The sequence below is a fragment of the Ctenocephalides felis genome, unplaced genomic scaffold (assembly GCF_003426905.1).
Source record: "Ctenocephalides felis isolate EL2017-DRISC unplaced genomic scaffold, ASM342690v1 CF-g0.4_SCAFFOLD_03571, whole genome shotgun sequence".
In the NCBI taxonomy this organism is placed as follows: domain Eukaryota; kingdom Metazoa; phylum Arthropoda; class Insecta; order Siphonaptera; family Pulicidae; genus Ctenocephalides; species Ctenocephalides felis.
The window spans coordinates 18,064,757-18,085,419 of record NW_020539725.1 but is presented as its reverse complement, the minus strand read 5'-3'; the positions used below and the strand labels follow the sequence as shown (position 1 = coordinate 18,085,419).

The 20,663-nt window shown below is 26.8% G+C and overlaps 3 protein-coding genes across 3 annotated transcripts; all 3 read left to right on the top strand.

Moving 5' to 3' along the window:
* Positions 1-3,544: 3,544 nt before the first annotated feature.
* Positions 3,545-7,819, top strand: LOC113385711 (esterase FE4-like). The gene is made up of 7 exons (XM_026623550.1): positions 3,545-3,548; positions 4,477-4,607; positions 4,932-5,028; positions 5,825-6,087; positions 6,421-6,624; positions 6,813-7,579; positions 7,663-7,819. Exons 1-7 carry the CDS (start codon positions 3,545-3,547, stop codon positions 7,817-7,819), a joined length of 1,623 nt encoding a protein of 540 aa, XP_026479335.1.
* Positions 7,820-9,274: 1,455 nt separating this feature from the next.
* Positions 9,275-13,688, top strand: LOC113385710 (venom carboxylesterase-6-like). The gene is made up of 6 exons (XM_026623549.1): positions 9,275-9,537; positions 11,006-11,102; positions 11,676-11,932; positions 12,044-12,247; positions 12,351-13,114; positions 13,478-13,688. The coding sequence occupies exons 1-6, from the start codon at positions 9,346-9,348 to the stop codon at positions 13,686-13,688; spliced, it is 1,725 nt and encodes a 574-aa protein (XP_026479334.1). The 5' UTR covers positions 9,275-9,345.
* Positions 13,689-14,318: 630 nt separating this feature from the next.
* Positions 14,319-20,548, top strand: LOC113385709 (esterase FE4-like). Its single transcript, XM_026623548.1, has 7 exons — positions 14,319-14,507; positions 14,943-15,039; positions 15,526-15,779; positions 17,387-17,590; positions 18,043-18,803; positions 18,934-18,992; positions 20,493-20,548. The coding sequence occupies exons 1-7, from the start codon at positions 14,319-14,321 to the stop codon at positions 20,546-20,548; spliced, it is 1,620 nt and encodes a 539-aa protein (XP_026479333.1).
* The last annotated feature ends 115 nt before the right edge of the window (positions 20,549-20,663 follow it).

Below are 20,663 nucleotides of genomic sequence, written 5' to 3'. Positions count from 1 at the left end.
TTTTTAATTGAAAAGATTTTAAATATGTTAGTTTATTATATCATTAAATAAATTAATTCCAATCAACTCTTTTTATGAATATTAAGTAGGAAAAATAAATCAGATATGTAAAATCTTTGTTAAAATAACTAATATTGATGGCATTAAATCAATTCATTCATTAAATTCATTAGAACGGAAAAATTCATAGTATACGTTAAAATCTTTAAAATAAGGTTTCTAAAAAAGCTTTTTTAGAAATTGATTTTTCCAATCAAATTATAAAATGGCATACATATATTATTAATAAAAAGATTTCGAAATAAATATAATTACCAATGTCTGAATATATTATAAATTGAAATTTTTGTTTTTGTCACATATTTAATTATTAATTCAAAGAATACATTGAATGAAAGATAAAACGAGAAGACACCATAAAAAATCATCAAATTATTAGAAAAAATAAAAATAACAAACATTTTCTAATAGTAAATTTTTTTTGTGGGTGCATTTTCACATATTTCTCATTTTCTGTATTTTTATTCAAAGTTTTATAATTTTTTTCAACTGTCAGGTTGTTATAGATGGAACACAAGTCCGTATAAATTGACTTTTTTTTCTAATCTCAAAAAAGTAAGTTTCTCTGATAAAAATTATTTCAATGCTGCATTTGTGACGTAAACATAAGAGATTATTATATTAAAATCACTATTTACACATAATTTAAACATAGACATAACATAATATCTTATCATCCTTCAAGATAAAAAATGGTAGCATTTAATTTATTCAAAATAATTATTTAATATTTTATCTGATCTTCCAGGATTTATTTTGATTTTAATTATTTGCTTGTGAAAAAGTCAAATATTTTTATGCTCAACTGAGGCAACTTGGGTTGTAAATAATGCTCAAATATATTCCCACTAAACCAGTTACGTAATATTACGTAATTTTTATGTAAGAAATATGTAATCTACATTACGTAATTAGATATTACGAAAGAATTACATAAATATTACGTAATTTTCCTGAAAAAAATATTACGTAAGATAAATGAAGATTTTATTTCATATATATTACATAAACTAGGCAAATTGTTGGAACTTCCCGTACTAATAATTATTTTGTTTTAAAAAGATTAACATTTTTGAAATAAAATTACTTTGAAAAAATTAGATTTTTGAGACTATAAAATTTTGACAAAAAATTACCTTTTTTGAAAAAAAGACTTTTGAAAAAAAAATTTTTTTGAAAATTCTAAACTTTTTTTCAAAGTAATCGTACTGCATTAACTGCATAGAGACGAAATAAAAATGGCTCGCGAATTTTCAAAAAATTAGATTTTTGAGAAACTATAAAATTTTGACAAAAAATTACCTTTTTTGAAAAAAAAGACTTTTTAAAAAAAAAATATTTTGAAAATTCTAAACTTTTTTTCAAAGTAATCGTACTGCATTAACTGCATAGAGACGAAATAAAAATGGCTCGCGAATTTTCGGAACATTTCGTTTCATGAACGAAGCTGTCAACCAATGAACGGCGCTAAGTGACATAAATACCGTTATGTCTGCAAGGAGACTGCCGTGCCGAGGCCGCTGGCTGCGGCTACTACTAGGCAAAGATTATGGGAGTACGATTCGCCATGCGTTTTAAATTAAGTTTTGTGTTTTGTAGTGTCTTATCAATATTTTTAATTTGCTAATTAAATGTTAAATATGTGAAGATATATGTTTGTTATAAATGTATTCTAAAGCCTCTTAAATTACATGAATTACTTAAATCTTTACTCTAAAACGCTCCATTAACCTAAAAATTAATCGTGTGTGTTATTAATTTTTTTTCTAATAATAATTAGATATATAAAGAACTTTGTTTCAAATGTAACGGTATTCATATTCTAAATACTATTTTATTGTTAATATAAATTCAGTGACAAATTATATATAACAGAATTACTTGGCCTTTTGAAAACCATTTGCTTTGTGTAAGTATGTAAAAAATATATGTATCAAAAGTTAAATAGAAATTATTACCATGTTTTTTATTTCAGGTAAAAATCGAAAGCTAATAATTTATATCCGAGATGCATTTTTTCATCACAAATGGGCCATGAAATAGATATCGAGAATGCTTTTGTAGAGAAGACATCATAGACTTATACCACATTTAGTTTTAACAGAAGATACAGTTCCTAATTACGTAATATTTTCCATGAAATAGTTAATGAAAGAACTTATGAAGACTTTGTAAAGGATACTTCGATGATTTTTATTTCGAGTTTAATTTAAAATTAGCATTTCTCTTACTTATCATTTATCATATTGTATATTTTTCCATTTGCCATTAAAAAATGTTGATCAATATGTCATATGTAATTACATTATTTCATAAAAATTGTGAATTATTATTTATTACTTTATAGATTTTCTAATGTTAAAATTGTGTATATATGCCAAAAAAATAAACATGCCATATAAATGTGCTTTTTCTTTCATTTTTCAGATAGTGTATATATATATATATATATATATATATATATATATATATATATATGTGTGTGTGTGTGTGTATATGTATGCGTGTGTGTACATACATATATATTATATATGTATGTACATTCTGTGTGTGTATACTCATTTCTATGTTCATGAATGTGTGTGTTCATATATACACATATGTGTATGCGTGTGTTCATATATACACATATGTGTGTATGTGTGTGTTCATATATACAGATATGCTGTGTATATTTATGTATGTGTGTAAAAAAGAACCCCTCCACGTCATTTTTTTTTTCAAAAATTACGTAATTATTATGAAATATTTTCGTAATCCATATTACGTAATTCACATTACTTAAAATAGGCGAAATTATGACACATATCTTACATTAATCTTACGTAAAAATGACATAAGTATGTCATTTTTTTGCGTAAAAATTACATAAATATTACGTATTTTGGCTTAGCGGGTTTGCAGGTAAATTTAAAATTGTATCATTTCATATGATTGCCATATAATATAATTATTTGGAACTATCAGTGCGATTAAATAAATTAGTATTTGATATCAAAAATTTAAATCTACAAGATCATTCACAAGTACAAAACATATCATTTATTAAGCATTATTAATCTACAACTAAATCTCTTGTTTTCAAAACTGTGTTATCAGTCTTAGTCAAGAAACAATTGTTTCTGTGTAATTTAAGAGATTATTTTATTTGGTTTTTAGAATAATTAGGACGTTATGAGAACATATCTGTGTTTTTCTAGTTTAAATATTGGTAGGTACGTGACTTCCATTGAAATTTAATTATTTTATTATATTAGTGAAGTTTTGTCGTTAAAAGTATAATTGTTTCATGAAATCAGTATGAAAAAGCATGCATATGCAATAATTACCTGATACTTTTCAGAGTGATTTTTTATAGTATTTAGTTAATTGTAGTACAAGGTTCATTCAAAGTGATAATATAAAAAATATTTATTTAAAGTCAGGTTTTGAAAGTTAAAAAACGTGAATATATGTAATTGAATAACGTTAAAAAAAGAACAAAATGAGTAAGTGATATTTTGAATTTTGTCAAATTGCATGAATATACTTAACCACTGTTACCTAAAATTAATCGATTTCATCAAAAGAAATAGTGATCGAGTTTTTCTCCTAATTTAGGATTAAATTTCATGATTCTGACAAAAATCAACATTTAATTTGAAAGAAACAGCTGACGTATTGCTTTGCATTTTTGAAATCGGTTTGCATTTAGTATTATAATTGTAGATAAAGGTCAATAATTTTTGAAAACTATAATCAATCAGATAGCACGAGTAATTCTTAAATTTTCAAAAATGTATCCAAAACTGTTATTAACTATCATTTGAAAATGATAAAAAAAAGATATGACTAGCCCAATCGTTACCATTCAAAATCATTATAAATGTTGTATCAAAGTGTTTATTCAAAATATTTTCAGAAAATGAATTTTCAAAACGTGAATGTTGATTTTAATAGAATCACAGATCGATCATTTCTATCTTTTATAGAAAAGAAAAACGTCAAAATATGCAAAATATGCACCCCATATTACAAATAAACAATTCAGAATAAAATAAAGTACGTCAAAAAACATAAATATGTAAATAATTTTTTAAATATTTTTATATGTATCTGGCCTTGTAAACAGTTTATCAATAATATTCTCCTACGCCTGAGGTCTGCTGGACCCCAATGCCACCATTTTTTACAAGGTCGCTAGTTTCCGTTCATTTTTCAGACTTTTAATTATTTTTCTTAAATGTATGCTGTCGCATTGCAAAAAATTAGTTTTTTTTAATCGCTTGGGTCTACTGGACCCCTTATATATGTCTCGTTACTTGCATGAGGTGTGTACTAGAAAGGTTAATAATTGCTTTGATTTAATAAAATTATAAGGATGAGTTTTATTTAACGTTTTTTATTTTTTTTCAATAAATTTGTTATTATTCCTAGCAAATCCTCGAGTTCAAATATGTCAAGGAGTGCTGGAAGGATATTCTTCAGTTACAGAAGATGGAACAACATTTTATTCCTTTCAAGGAATACCATACGCCACACCGCCTGTTGGAAACTTAAGATTTCAAGTTGGTATTCTTTTAAAACTTTACATAAAAGATGTATAACTAATAAAATTGTTTATACAATGTGAAATAAATAAACTTAAACTAAAATAGTAGAGAGTGAAGTTACTGCATAAATTGCCAATAACAGTTTTTATAGAAACTATATAATACTTCATAATTTTTGAATACGACTGTTTTTTTTTTTTTTGGTCAGAACCCCAAATTTATATCATGTGAATTTACTTTAAAGCATTGGTGAACTGAAAACATTGATTTATATAATAATTCAGACAGATTTATTTTCATTTTATCTGAAATTTTTACCATTTATTTTAATTTTCTAAGAATCCATTACCACCAATACCATGGGAAGGAGTATTTGAAGCAAAAGAAGAAGGAAATGTGTGCAAACAGTTTCACCTGCTAACAAGGGAACTAACAGGTAATATAATTTATTTTAAATTCATGAAATTTTTTTATAGATTAACAGAAAATTAATACCTTAGAAAAGGTTTCTAAATTAAAATGAATTAATTGGTAAAAGAAATTACTAAAAATCTTGTCCATTTTGATTCAAAATTTGTAGTAGAAAATTTGGAAGTTCAAGCATTTTTAAATTATTATAATTAGAATCAAGGTAATAAATATTATTGCATTGTGTTGATATCAAAAAAATATTATAATTGGATTTGCGGAAACGTGTCTTTATTATTTAATGTATGATTATAGATTTTAGCATGATTCTTCAATTAAAATTTGCAACTTAATCTACAAATCTATCAAAGAACCTATACCAACTTATCGACAAAGATATTTAACATTTTCATACCTCTATTTTATATAAGTATTTAATTAATTTCATATCAGAGTGTAAAATTAATTTATGAGAATTATGTGTAGAAAAGTTAAGGTGTACTAATGTACTTAAATAATTATACAAGAATATATTTATATATATATATATATATATATATATATATATAATTTTGAGTGAAAATGATTTTCATTGGGCTGTAAGTGGGTAGTTATAATTTAAAAGCCAATAATTATAATTAAAATTAAATTAAAGATAATGAGATTAATTTGTCATCAATGTCAAAGTTAGGTTTCTAAGAATGATTTATAGAATCGTGTAAAAAATTTAATTGGTGAGCTATAGTAAGGTTAGCATTTTATAGTGGTATCAAGAATGCAAGATTGTCATAATAAAATTTGAAGTCAACTATAAAATTTTCTAGGCAGTGAAGATTGTCTCTTTTTGAATGTTTACACTCCAAAACTTCCTAATAACCAACTGGATGCTGATGAAAAGTTGCCAGTAATGATGTGGATTCATGGAGGAGGTTTTCAAGCTGGTTCTGGAAATACTGTGATTTACGGTCCTGATTGGTTTGTTGATCAAAATGTTGTTTTGGTTACAATCAATTACCGTTGTGGAGTTATGGGGTTCCTAAATTTGAATTTACCTGAAGCTCCAGGAAATGCTGGCTTGAAAGATCAAGTGAGAATGAAATGCTATATTTTCAATAACACATCCAAAGTTTCAAATAAGTTCTGAGAGAAATACACTCCTTTAGTTTATTTTAAAGAGATTGAAATAGGAAGCATGTGTTCATAGAATACTGTTGATGGTGTACATTGCTTTTCTAGTTACTTCTCCAGCTCTTGTTATAGGATAAAGATTTGATTTTGCTTCACTCAAACATCAACATAGTGTTGCCTATGCATAAATCTAAAAAATCCACAATGACTGATGACCAATATTTATCTTGAAACTTGTTTCCTATGAAATTCTTTTAATAGTTCAAAATATATAAATATTTATATAAAATAGGTGGCAGCTCTGAAATGGATCCAACAGAACATCAGTCAATTTGGAGGTGATCCAAGCAATGTAACAATATTTGGACAATCAGCAGGTGGAGCAAGTGTAAATTATTTGATGTTATCGGATTCAACTAAAGGATTGTTCCATAAAGCTATAGCAATGAGTGGATCGGCTCTAAATCCTTGGGCGTATCAATTGAATCCAGAAGAGGTAAAACAGATGACAAAAAAATTATGTGATCAGGAAATGAAATTCAAAAAAATCATTTATTCATTAGCAAATTGTTTACCCAAATTACGCATTATATAAAATCAGTATTGAACTATTGTATTTATCGAAAATAAGTATTTACTCTAGATCTGCATCACAAGTTTAGTAATTTTTACTTCTATTTTCAGAATGCTTTAAAACTTTGCAGAGCGTTAGGATTCAATCCCGAGAATAACAAAACAGCATTGGAATTTCTTCGACTTGTGCCCGAAGATAAATTATATAATACCATTGGAAAACATCCTAACACCACTGTCACACAAGAAGACAGTTTTGCTTTCAGAGATATCATTTTTCTACCATCAGTTGAACAGAAGTTTTCCCAACAAGAATCACTTTTAGATGAACCTGCATTAGACAGAATGGCTAATGGAAAATTTCAAAATGTTCCTTTAATGACTGGATATACCAGTAAAGAAGGACTATTTGTTTTCAGAGATGCTTCAGATGAGCCTGTCTTGTTTGGTTTAAAGGATATAGATTTTACCAGATACGTTCCTAGGGAATTGAGCTCTAAACCTGATTTTAATAACCACCTTGAAGTAGCTGCAAAAATTAAACAATTTTATTACTCCAATCGCCAAACAGATGAGACCAATATCGATGATTTTGTCAATATCAAAAGTGATCTTTGGTTCAACCGAGGTGTCGATACCATGGTTCGAGAAATTTCAAAAAATTCCAAACAACCAGTGTACTATTATGAGTTCAATTTTGACGAATTCAGTGTTACAAAACTGGTTAATCATGATATGGAATACCCTGGAGCTACTCATGGAGAGGATTTGGGATATTTATTCAAACATAAATTAGTTGAGTTGCCTCGAGATGAGGAATCAATTGAGAAAACTAGGAAATCTTTATTAAAATTATATGTCAACTTTGCTAAAACTGGGTCAGTATATATCACTTTTTTACTTTTCATTTTATTATTTATAATTTTTTAATTAATTTATAACTTATTGATATATTTTGCAGCAATCCTACCCCTGATAATACGTTGTCAGTAATTTGGAAACCAGTAACGGATAAAAATTTATATTACCTTGAGATAGACAAAGAATTAAAACTGCTTGAAAATCCTAAGAAAGAAGCAATGCATTTTTGGAGGGAGTTAATAGACCAGTACAAATAATAATATTATCTCATTTTAACTTGTATACAATTAATATAATAATTATTTATTTATAATGGTGCATTTATTATACATGTGTACTTCAATAGATATAAATACCACTAATCCATTTTATAATTTGGGGGTCTTTAGTTATATTCGTAAATTATATTATTAATTTAATGCAAATTATATTATTTTTGCATATAAAAAATAAAAAAAATAAATAAAAAATTGTATAAAATAATATGATCTATTGATCGATGATTTTTAACGTCGATTCGATTTAGTAAGTTCGCTATATATCGAGTAATACAATTGGTAATCTATTTGTTATTTTTTTATTTAATTTATGATAGTTATTCAAATGCTTCTTATCTATGCTAAAAATTAAAACTTGATAATTTCAATAAACACAATTAATTTTTAAAGAAAAACATTCAATATAATGTGTGTTTATCATTGTCAAATGGAGTTTAATATTTCTAAACCTCTTTTTAAATTAAATACGATGTTGGATTCTAATATCTTTTTTTTGATTTCAAACAAAATTGTATATACATTTTTTTAGTCGCAATGCAATATCTACACTATTAGTTAAAATTAATATGACATGAGTTACCTTCAGCATTGATTTATTGAATAATTAAATGCAGAAAATTTGCTTTATCATAAAGATAAAGAAATATCAAAAATAATTTATGACGGAAATTTAGAAATGCATATAAATTATATATATATATATATATTTATAGTTGAATTAAAACTATATAAAAAATGTTTTATTTTTAATTTATCGAAGGAGAAATTTATATTCTTGACAGAAAATCTAATCTGCAATCTTTATATTTTATCGAAATTTAAAGTCGTTCTGAATTGTTTGGCACTAAAATTGAAAAAAGTATGTGAATGTATGTGAATCAAAATTTAATATTTCAACAACTTAAAAGCCATTTTATGAAGCTCTATAAGATTGTGAGTTGTTTATTTTTGCGGGACAATCAGCCAAGCTTTTTTTTCAAAATTTTAGAGTAGTTCAAATATGTTCTTTGACGAATTTGTCGACACTTTTTATGCTAAACTTGATGGTCTCAATTAACATATTAAAATATTATGGATCTACGAAAAGTGATTAAATTATAAAACTTCATTAAAATTTTCAATATTGGTTTGCGTTAAAATTTTAAATTTTTTTCTTCACGATTAATGCCATTGGTTGAGAGCCATTGGTTTCACTTTGGTTACTTTTAACCGATAAAGCCCTTGTTTTTGCCTAGCAAAATAGCTAACGTCTCATTCTATATGAAAATAAATGCGTTTTAGTTCAAAACTGCATCTCATTGGAAAATCAGGATACACAATGTGTACATAATGAGAGATAAAGTTTTATTTCTAAACGTTATCACATAAAACATATTAGTGCACAAATTAGTAAACATCTTCCAAACTATAACTGAATTTCAAATCTCTAACATCTGTCGGGAAATTTGAATGACAAAAAATTTTGAAATCAATTTTATTTATACGTGTAACAATAAATATCTAAAATGACCATTATTAAATTTATTTTTACTGTATTGATTCTTCTCAAATCAACGTCGGCATTGCCTGCTCCTCTAGTTAAAATTGACCAAGGAGTACTTGAAGGAAAAATTTCAGTGACTGATGACGATATATCGTATTATGCATTTCGTGGAATACCATATGCAAAACCACCGATTGGAAATTTAAGATTTCGGGTATGTTTAATATATTGAATAGGAAGTCCTCTTACTACTTCTCAATATTTTAGATCTATTAATTTCTTTCATTTTTCTGACCAGTTTTTTTTAACCATATAAATAACAACCAGTCTCCAAGGGAGATTCAGTAATTAGATCAGAAATTAAATTGTAGTTACAGATGAAAATTTTATAAGGTTACCGAGTGGTAAACATTTTAATTTTGAACAGTAACTAATTGCAATTAATTGCATATTAACTAATACTTAGTACATATATGGCATAATTGGTTTGAAAAAATATATATATACATATTCAAAAACAAAATTATATCATTATGTTGTTTCACTTTTATGGCCTTATAACAATTATCAACGTTTGTTCACAATTATAAATGAATAATATTGAAATTAGCGCTTTTAAAAAAACTAATCTTACAAAATAACAAGTTAATCATATTATATAAATATATTCATTTCACAAGCAGATACAAATATTTAAAATATGTAGAAAATATTTAAAAATGTAGATCATGAAGATAAAAAAAGAGTATTAGATGATAGGATTTGTGGTGGGGTGAAAATTTAGAGTCATATGTATTTTTTCAACTACGCATAATGATAAAATAAAATAATTTGGCACAAAAACTTAAAATTTTAGAAATCGCCAACCCTCATTTAGCGGTATGGAAAGTAGTGTTAGCCGATTCTCAGTCCTTTTTAACGTGAATATAAAATTACATAAAAATCAGTCAAGCCGTTTTAAAGAAGTAACTAACATGATAACACGAGAAATATATACAAATATATGTATATACAAATATATATATATATATACATATATATATATATATATATATATATATATATATGTAACAATTTTATCAAAGGTTGTCCCATTCTTCCCATTTTCCCAGTGTACAAATATTACCCGATGCGCACAAACAGTACATAGTTGATAAATGGTTTGCATGAAGAGAATTTTTTGCAAAAAAATAAGGAGAGTAAACATTAAAATTTGAGTTTTCGATAGGAAACTATTGGTATCATACAAATCTATTCCACTATCTCTTTTTTTTCAATCTCGATCAATTCGCTGACCATGCCCCTTAACAATATTATTTAAAAGTCAATGATCGAATTTTGCTTCGTAATTCAAAATTACTGAATAAAAAGCGATATTGATATATAAAAATCTTTAAACTTTAAATGTAGCAATTTAATTTAAATATAATCAATTATAAATTAGGTTGGCACTTGCATAGACTAATAAGGGAATTCATATGTGGTGTGCTTTGCAGTGGGTAAACTATTCATACATTTTTTGTTAGCTACTCCTTTCACTTATGCACCACATTTGAATCAGTCATTAGTTATTTTCGTACTAAAAATTTTATACTAGAAATATTTTTATTGCATAACAACGATTGCCGGGTCAGCTGGTATATATATATATATATATATATATATATATATAATTGTCATAGAATCCTCAGCCACCTGATCCTTGGCAAGGTGTACTAAATGCAACTGTAGCACGAAATATATGTATGCAGTACGGTATACACAGCAGAAAACTTACAGGTAAATTGACAATAAAAAAATAATGAAGGAACTAAAATAATATAATTAATTCTTTCTATATTTGAAAATATGAAAATTTGTCCTTTATAACCCTTATGATTAATCATTATTAATAGTTTGTGTAAGAAATTGTGGCCGATCAAACCATTACTATTATCTCATCAAAGTATTACAATATTTGCACTTATAATTTTAGAACACAAATAATCTTGTAAGCAAATTTAATGAGTTGACGTGGAGCTTAACTAAATCAAGCAAACATCAACCTAAATTGCACAACAATAAACAATGACTATCTTTACTTGAATTTATAATTGCCCATAACATGCAAAAATTAATAATTGCATATTAGTGCAAATTGAACACTTAAGTAAAATGCAAATTAGCCCTCTTAACCGAACCCAAATCAAATTTTATTTACAAAAAAAATTTTACATTTCATTATAATTTTTTTTAAAAGTTATTTGGTTGACCATTTGACTTTGCAAAAACTTCAGATGATTCGTTAATATTGATCACGTTTAAAAAAAAAACTGGTATACAGATAAATTAACTAATTGAATTTTATTTCAGGTGATGAGGACTGCCTTTTCTTAAATGTTTATACACCCAAGCTATCTAATATTGCTGATGAATCTAAATTGCCAGTAATGGTATTTATTCACGGCGGAGGCTTTCAATCAGGTTCTGGTTCATCGGTAAGTTATGAACCAGATTGGCTTATCGAACAAGATGTCGTCCTGGTTACAATTAATTACCGCTGCGGAGTCATGGGTTTTCTTAGTTTAAACATCCCTGAGGCTCCAGGAAATGTTGGATTGAAAGATCAGGTTAGTCACTTTCTGCTTCCTAATATAAAAATCTAATTTAGCTAATATCACTATGCTTGCTAACTTTGTTTCTTTGAGACATTATTAGGATATTTGTAATTATTTTTTTAGGTCGCTGCTCTAAAATGGGTTCAGAAAAATATCAGATCATTTGGAGGAGATCCTGATAATGTGACAGTATTCGGGCAATCAGCTGGTGGTGCTAGTGTCAATTATTTACTTTTATCAAAATTGTCTAAAGGTCTGTTCCATAAAGGTATTTCAATGAGCGGTTCAGCTCTAAATCCTTGGGCTCATATCTTAAACGGAGAAAAAGTAAGATTTTGTATATTTTATTGTTGATTTTTGTGAAACATATTTACATCCTTAATAAGTTGATGAAAATTTATGTAACAATAAATTTTATCAATTTTTTTAGAATGCAATTAAGCTCAGTAGATCCTTTGGTTCCACAGAAACTGATAAAGTAAAAATATTGAAATTTCTGCGAACAATCCCACCAAAAAAACTTTATGAAGTCATTGGTCAAACACCAGCAACTACAGTAGTGGCAGATTACAATAAGTTTTTCAGGGATTTGGTATTTTTACCAACTATTGAAAAAAGGTTTCACGACTCAGATGAACCGTTTCTTGATGAATCACCAATGACGTTATTGAAGAATGGTCAATTTCATAATATTCCTTATATGGCTGGTTACACAAATAAAGAAGGAATATTTGCTTTAATAGATGGTCTGCTCGATCCATTTTTATTTGGGTTGACAGATAATAACTTTGAAAGATATATTCCTGAAGACCTATGCCTTGACAATAAAACTGTTGATATTGTAGCCTCAGAAATTAGAGATTTTTATTATGCAAACCGTCCAGTAAGCATAAATAATACAGAAGATTTTATTAGTATTAAAGGTGATACTTGGTTCAATACTGGAATAAAAGATACAATACAACTAGTAGCTCAAAAATCTATGGAACCTGTTTACTATTATGTGTTTTCGTTTGATGAATTTAGCGTTCCTAAGCAAATAAATTCCCAGACAGAATATGAAGGTGCTACACATTGTCAAGATCTTTTTTATCTTTTCAAACATCAAGAGGTCGATTTGCCTAGGAATATAACTAGTGTGGAAAATATGCGGAAACGGATGGTAAAAATTTATACAGATTTTGCAAAAACTGGGTGAGAATCAAACCACAAAATCATTTTTAAATACTGATGAAGCCTCTGGTCAATCCACAATTTTAACAATATTTAAAGAAATTTTAGACTAAATATTTTTTCATTTGAAGTGATGTTTTGTTTCATAAAAATCTGTGTTTCCGTTTAGTACAGAAAACGCACTCTTTTTACTTTTCTGGTCAACTACTTCCTACTACTTACTATTATCATCTATTACTTTCAATAGCTTTTATGTAGAATTTAAATCAGACCACCACCTACAAGCTTAACATATTTAGTCCTAACTATTATAAAAAAAAACTAATTTTAGAATTTTGATAAATTAATTTCAAGAAGTTCAATTTTTTATAAATTCTTTTATAGGAATCCGATACCAGAAAAGACAAAATTGCTTCCTATCACATGGAAACCTGTTACCAATCGTAGACTGCATTATCTAGACATCAATTCAGATTTACAAATTCTTGAAAATCCTTATAAGAAAAATATGGAATTCTGGAATAATTTAAAGGAAAAATATAATGATTGGCTGTGCGATAATAGCGTTGACCAAGAAAATAGGAATGTAGTTTGATCAGTTAATAAATATATTAAAATCAATATGTATTATAATATAATAATAAAATTTATTATAATATAATTTAATAATTAAATATAGAATTCAAATTAAATATAAAATGATTTTAAATTCAATCAAATATTAGTATTATATGGTTTAAATATATAAAGATATTAAGAAGTTTGATGGCATTTTATATTAGTTTGATCAAAAAAAAAAAAATAAATACTGTTTAAATTTAAAAAAAAAATATTTGCAATGATTCAAAGGTCAGAGTAAATTTCTATAAATTTTCAAATAAATAAAGAATATAAATAAAGATTCTGAAGATTCTGAATACGTCTTGTATTGACGAAATGAAAACAGTATTTATAAGTAAAAAATTAAATAAATATTTTCTTGGAAATATTGGAGGATTTTTTAGATCAGATATATATATATATATATATATATATATATATATATATATATATATATATATATATACATTCCTCTCTGTCTTCTCACGTGATTGAATAATTCAATATGCCTTTATCCATAGCAAGGTAAACCAGTAAATATGAGACCAAACCCATATCTCATTAATTTGAAATATTTCACAATAGTATCGATGTGATCTCCTTAATAAGTTGATTCTGATTTAAAATGAGCAAATTAGTTCATTTTTTTCTATATACAATAGTAATTGTGAGTGAAGTTATATGTGGACCTAAAGTGAAAATAAATCAAGGACTTCTAGAAGGAAAACAGTCTATTACCGAGAACGGATTTGTGTATAATAGTTACCATGGTATACCTTACGCAAAACCACCAGTAGGAAGTTTTCGTTTTCAGGTAATTATAAAATAAATTTCAGAGTAATATGTACTTTTGCCCTTATCACTCAAATCAATAGCCTCAACATGTCAATCGAATTTACTTATTTATTGAATAGTTCTTCGGGTTTTACTGCATATTTTTTTAAAACATCTTAACATCATACTTTATTTTGAGTTCAGAAGTCACCAGTACCCAAAACACCTTTTATATCCGAGATTGTCCTGGATATATATTTCTATCTTAGACTCGATTGATATTAATTTTACTTCTGAGTGTGTGTCAAATATTTGTTCGTAATGTCAAAATATTGTATTTATAATTGGTTGCTTATGATAAAAGTATCTGAATGATAATAATTAAACGTAGTAACTTTTCTTATAATTTAGATATTATGGACAATAATTAGATTAACTTTGGACAGATGAGCAATCCATATTTTTTTTCCTCTAGGGCCCTTTGCCACCAGAAAGTTGGAATAGAACTCGAATTGCAACGAAAGTCGGAAACGCATGTGTATCTGTCGAATCAAGCGATTTAAAAGTTATAGGTAAACTATAGTAATGTGTTAAATTTTACCTTATATACTTTAATTAATTAATTTTATTACATTAAAGCATAGCAAGAAAGAAAATAAATAAAAAATTAAGCAAATATTTTTAAATCAAATCTCCAACACTCATAAAAATCGACGAAAATTTTCAACAGTTAATTACAAGAAATTGTGTCAGCAAATCTTTATCGAAAACTAATCATATTGATACCCGACCACAATCGATATACGATTGTGAGCTAAACCGTGGACAAAATAATTTCACTTTCCTGCTGTTTACAAAGAGAAACGGCTAACAACGATAGTTCTCATCGATTTCTGGCGTTTTTGAGAAAACGTCGATTTTAGACATACTTTTTTTCAAATTTGGTCTCATTCGATTCAGAATGGCTCGAAACGTCGAGAAAATATAAAACTAGCAAATTGAATTTTTATATAAAAACAAACTTCTGCGGGAGATAAAAAAAAAGGTTTTTTTTATAGGTGATGAAGATTGTTTATATTTAAATGTTTACACGCCATGCACCTCGGATGTTTGTGAGCCTAAACTGCCAGTTCTCTTTCACATACATGGTGGCGGCTTAATCGCAGGTTCAGGCGATACTGTGAGAAATGCGCCCGATTGGATCGTCGAACGAGACATCGTCGTTGTGACCATAAACTATCGATTAGGTTTATTTGGATTTTTGAGTTTGGATATTGAAGAAGCACCTGGAAATGCTGGGCTTAAAGATCAGGTACCCGAGAAAATAACGAGAAAATAACGATCAAGTTCTACTAGCTACATTAAAAGTTCCATTAGCGTTGGAAAACAATAATATTGAGCGTAGACGGTAGAGACTTATCAATGTGTTTTCTTTAGTTTGCAAGAGTCATATATCAATTATATTAAATTAAAAGTGATGCTGGCCATCGCTAAGTAGAGTATAATAAGTATTAAATAATATACTTAATACTTAACAATAATACTTTGGTTAAATTTATTCAAAATTTTAATATAATATTTATATCTACAGGAATGTATAATATAGGCCAAAATCTATTTTCCGTGAAAATTCAAAGTAAATTGTGACTTGAAAAAGTTGATCTTGGTAGATTTTTGCATACAATAAACCGTAATAGCATAAATGTAACCTGTACTAATAGAATTAACCATATATACGTAAGTGTATAATAATTAATAACAGGGTTCTCAACAACCCCATGCAATTTTTTTTCTAGACCCCCCATAATTAAAATTATAAAAATATTTACGTAAATTTTTTAATTATTTTTAATCATTTTAGATTTAGTAGGTACATCAAAAATTAGATATAATGTAAAAGCGATTGAAATATATTGATCCTTCTCACGCCGTCAATTAATATATAACTGTAACAAATGTACTTTGTATAGCTTGCTATGAATAATAAATCAAAAAAAAAAAATTATATAGAAAAATGAGGCGATTCGCGGGTTGATCATAATCAAATATTTTTATATTTTCAAGTATTCCTAACGCATGTCTAATACTAGTATTGGGGTTTTGAAAAATTTTACTTATTTACTATGCGATTTATTCTATTGAGAAAATTATGCCAAGAGAGTAAAAAGACTAGCCTTATATTTTAAAAAATGTTGGATTTTTTAAATTTTAGTTTAATTTATTTTTTATATTTACAACATCCAAAATTGCATCGTAAACTTCTCCCTATTCATATCGTAAGGGCCGAAGTGAATTAATCTTTACTTTCCCATCAGATTGTTGTTTTGAAGATAAATTTTATTGTTTAAAGATTAGTATCTGTATTATTTCTGCATAGTTATTAATCAATTTTAGAGTATGAGCCCCACTATATATAAAAAAAGCTCAACGATTTTTGTTCCAAAGTGAATTTTGTTTCCATTTTTCATATTTGCTCCACTTCCATGAATCTATAAGCACATCTGCTTTCAAAATTCAAAATTCAATTCAATAAATACTGTTCAATTTCTCGGAATAATTAGGCCATTTTCTAAGCACTGACAACCCATTTTCCATTTTGCTCTGTTGTAATTTGTACATACTTTTTTTAACAATTTCCGGTTCAACTTAATCAGCTCGCTATTTTTCGTAGAATGCCCAACAATTAATTTAATCTTTCGCAGGTTTGAGCTTATGGGATTGAACACTAGATGATTTCTTTTTCGATTCCACGGTAGCTTCAAACATAATAAATTAAAAAAATATATAATAAATTTTATTTCCGAATCTCGTTTTGGCGCCCCCTAAGACGTGCGCCCGCATTTTTCGCATGCATTGCATTCAAGGTAGGACCGGCCCTAGTGTTTCTAATTTTCAATTCTAATGCTCAATTCAATTAAGGTTGCTGCTTTGCGATGGGTGAATGAAAATATAGCATCATTTGGAGGAGATCCAAATAATGTGACGATAAGTGGAGTTTCTGCTGGTGCAGTCAGTGTCAATTATTTATATTTGACAAATAACGCCAAAGGATTATTTCATAGAGCTATCCAAATGAGTGGAAGCGCACTGAACCCTTGGGCTTATCATGAAGATCCAAAAGAGGTATTTTGTTTATCAAATATATTATTAAAGAAAATCAGAAACTGATAAAAGCAATGATGAAAATAATCAAGATTTTTCAAGTTCATTTTTGTTTTCTTGAATCTAACTAATTGTGTGATTATTTTAATTGCAAATAAAATATTTTTTTTACTTTTGAGTGATATTTTGAATAATATGTTTAGTTTGAGTTATATAATATTAAGACGTTTTCTTACCTTTTCTGTGTAATTTTTTCATTGCGGTATATTACATTTTTCTCCTCAAAGTTTGGTACAATCCAGTCCAAGCATTTCCAGTGACCTATAAATAAATAAAAATACATTAAAATATTATATGCAAAAGTGGCATTTTAATTTAAATATCTCTGTTCTGTATATACTTTGGATTACTTTGATCATTGCGTTTATAATTCCCTAGATTCTAATATAATATTTTTATTTGTCCTTTTACAGAATGCTTATAAGTTATGTAGAGCACTAGGTCATGAACCAGCTGATGATAAAGACGCCTATAATTTTCTAATAACGATTCCTGCAGCCGATCTAATATTAGCAACTGGTATACCACCAATATCTACAATATCCTCCGATGAAAATTTGCAACTCAGAAATATGATATTTCTACCAACAAAAGAAAAAGTATTCCCAAATCAAGAGTCGTTTTTAACAAAATCTCCACTTGAAGTATTCCAATCAGGAGATTTCCAACAAATTCCTTTATATATAGGCTATTGTGATGGTGAAGGTATATTGGGAGTGCCAGATGCAAGAAATGATCCCATAGGATTTGGATTGATGAATATAGATTTTGAAAGATATGTTCCAAAAGAGTTGTGTTTAAAAAAGAATTCGAATGAATCTCTTCAAGTGGCCAATAAGATAAAGCAGTTTTATTATCCAAATGTACCGTCAACCGATGGTAATTTTATGAATTATATTAACATAAAAGGTGATACATGGTTCAAAAGGGGAGTTAATAAAGCTGTGCAATTACTTACAACTAATTCAGATGCTGAAGTCTACTATTACGTTTTCACCTTTGATGGTTATAGTGACTTCAAAATAATACTTAATACAACTCATTTTAAAAAGGCAATGCACGCCAATGATGAAAACTACATTTTCTATAGCAAAAATTTTCCTAAAGAAGATGTGGATTGTAAATTAGTTCATCTTAGGGTTTTGAGTATGGTTGAAAATTTTATCAAATCTGGGTGAGTTATAGTACTGAAACCTTGCTTGATTTTAGTATCATTTGCAAATTGGTTTCGGATTTTAAAAATTTTCATGAGACTATGAATTTATTTGTTGTCTATTTATATTTTATTTTTGTATTTTTTTCAGGAATCCTACTCCTCAGACATCTGAATTAATTCCTGTTAAATGGTTATCAGTAACGGATAGTGAAAATCTAATATATATGAATATCAGCAGTAGTCTAAATTTGCAATTAAATCCTGAACATGACCATATGCAGTTTTGGAATAATTTAGAGAAAACATATTCAAATTGTTAAACTAGTTGTTAGTAATTAATAAATTATAACTATATGGCTCACAACTAAATGCCCTAAATATACTACGATTTCATAAAAGTGAATATTTGTTTTGATATATAAAATGAATATGTAAATAATTTATTTTGATTCATTTTAAAATTCGTTTTCATTTTAAAACAATTCTCATTTTTACACATATTGTAAATATTTTTATAAATTTTCTGATCATCATCAGTTTCTTTATCCTTCTGAATAGATTCTTTTGAAATATCTCTCATACAGAAATAGCTGTTTTCTTAATACCATATGAGAAAAAAATTGAAAAAAAATGGTGTAAATTAATAGAAAATAAAGGGAAAATATTTCTATCATTGAAAGCATTATTATTTTATAACAAATTGATCCTAATTGTTAAGTTGTGACTTAACTTTGAAGATAATATTTTTTTTAGATTTAGAATAATTTATCAGTAAAAATAGTTGTTTAATTTTAATATACATCAATATATCAATGCATGTAATGTAATTCTGCGAATATAAAATAAAATAATTATTAAATAAATGTATAACTACTATACATTCTAATTATTGATAGTGTCTGTAATAATAGATTTAATGTTAGCTAATTATTATTACAATTATTCAGTAAAACATTTCCAAGAAGATTGATTTTTTTCCTATATATGTGTCACACGGAAATATAACTTTATATAGTTGCTTTATTTGCAAAAATAATTTTGCTACAATAAACAAACACCACAATGTAAAAATTTGCTGTGTTAGCTTATATTGTTACGCATATTATAAAAATTTACAAAAAATTCAAAACAATGAATTTTTCGTATTTTTCGATAGATTAATAGACATTTTGATATTGGTAATTTTATGGATATTTTAAAAGAAGTTTTTTAATGAATAAATGGAGGACCAATATAAAATTTCAATACATGGAAACATTTTTTTTTAATTTTATTTATCATTTCTTGCAATTGTATACAAAAAACTAATTTACGTTATTGAAATAATGAAAAGAAAAGAGTTTTGACCGCTCATTTACAGCCCGTTAGTATAGTAAATTAGAATAGTTTGCTAGAAACTGAATTATTTTTGTATCGTTTCATCAATAATAATGATAGATTCGTTAAAAAAAAACTTATTATTTAAAATATGTATTCATTTCAGTCATGCTTCTAAATCTTTAGCATTTAATGCCCTTTTATTCCTTTTCAAACTCTGGAATTAGCTATTAAATCAATCGCAACACCAATTTATTTCCATTTTATTTTCAATGATATTTTACATAAATTTGTTTATTTTGCGAAAGGCTAATATTTTTTAAATTCATAATAATAATATTAATCTTATTCATATAATATATTGCTTTCAGCAATTTAACTTATATTTAGAACACAAAGCCAATGATTCCCATGTTGGTTCTAAAGAATTGCACTTGGCACAATAGTAGTTTTTTCTTGAAAAATTCAGAAATGCCCTAAAATTAGTCATTTTTTTGCAAAAAAGTACTTGCAGAAACTCATTTGTACAAAAATTAGTATAAATCATAATTTAGATATATA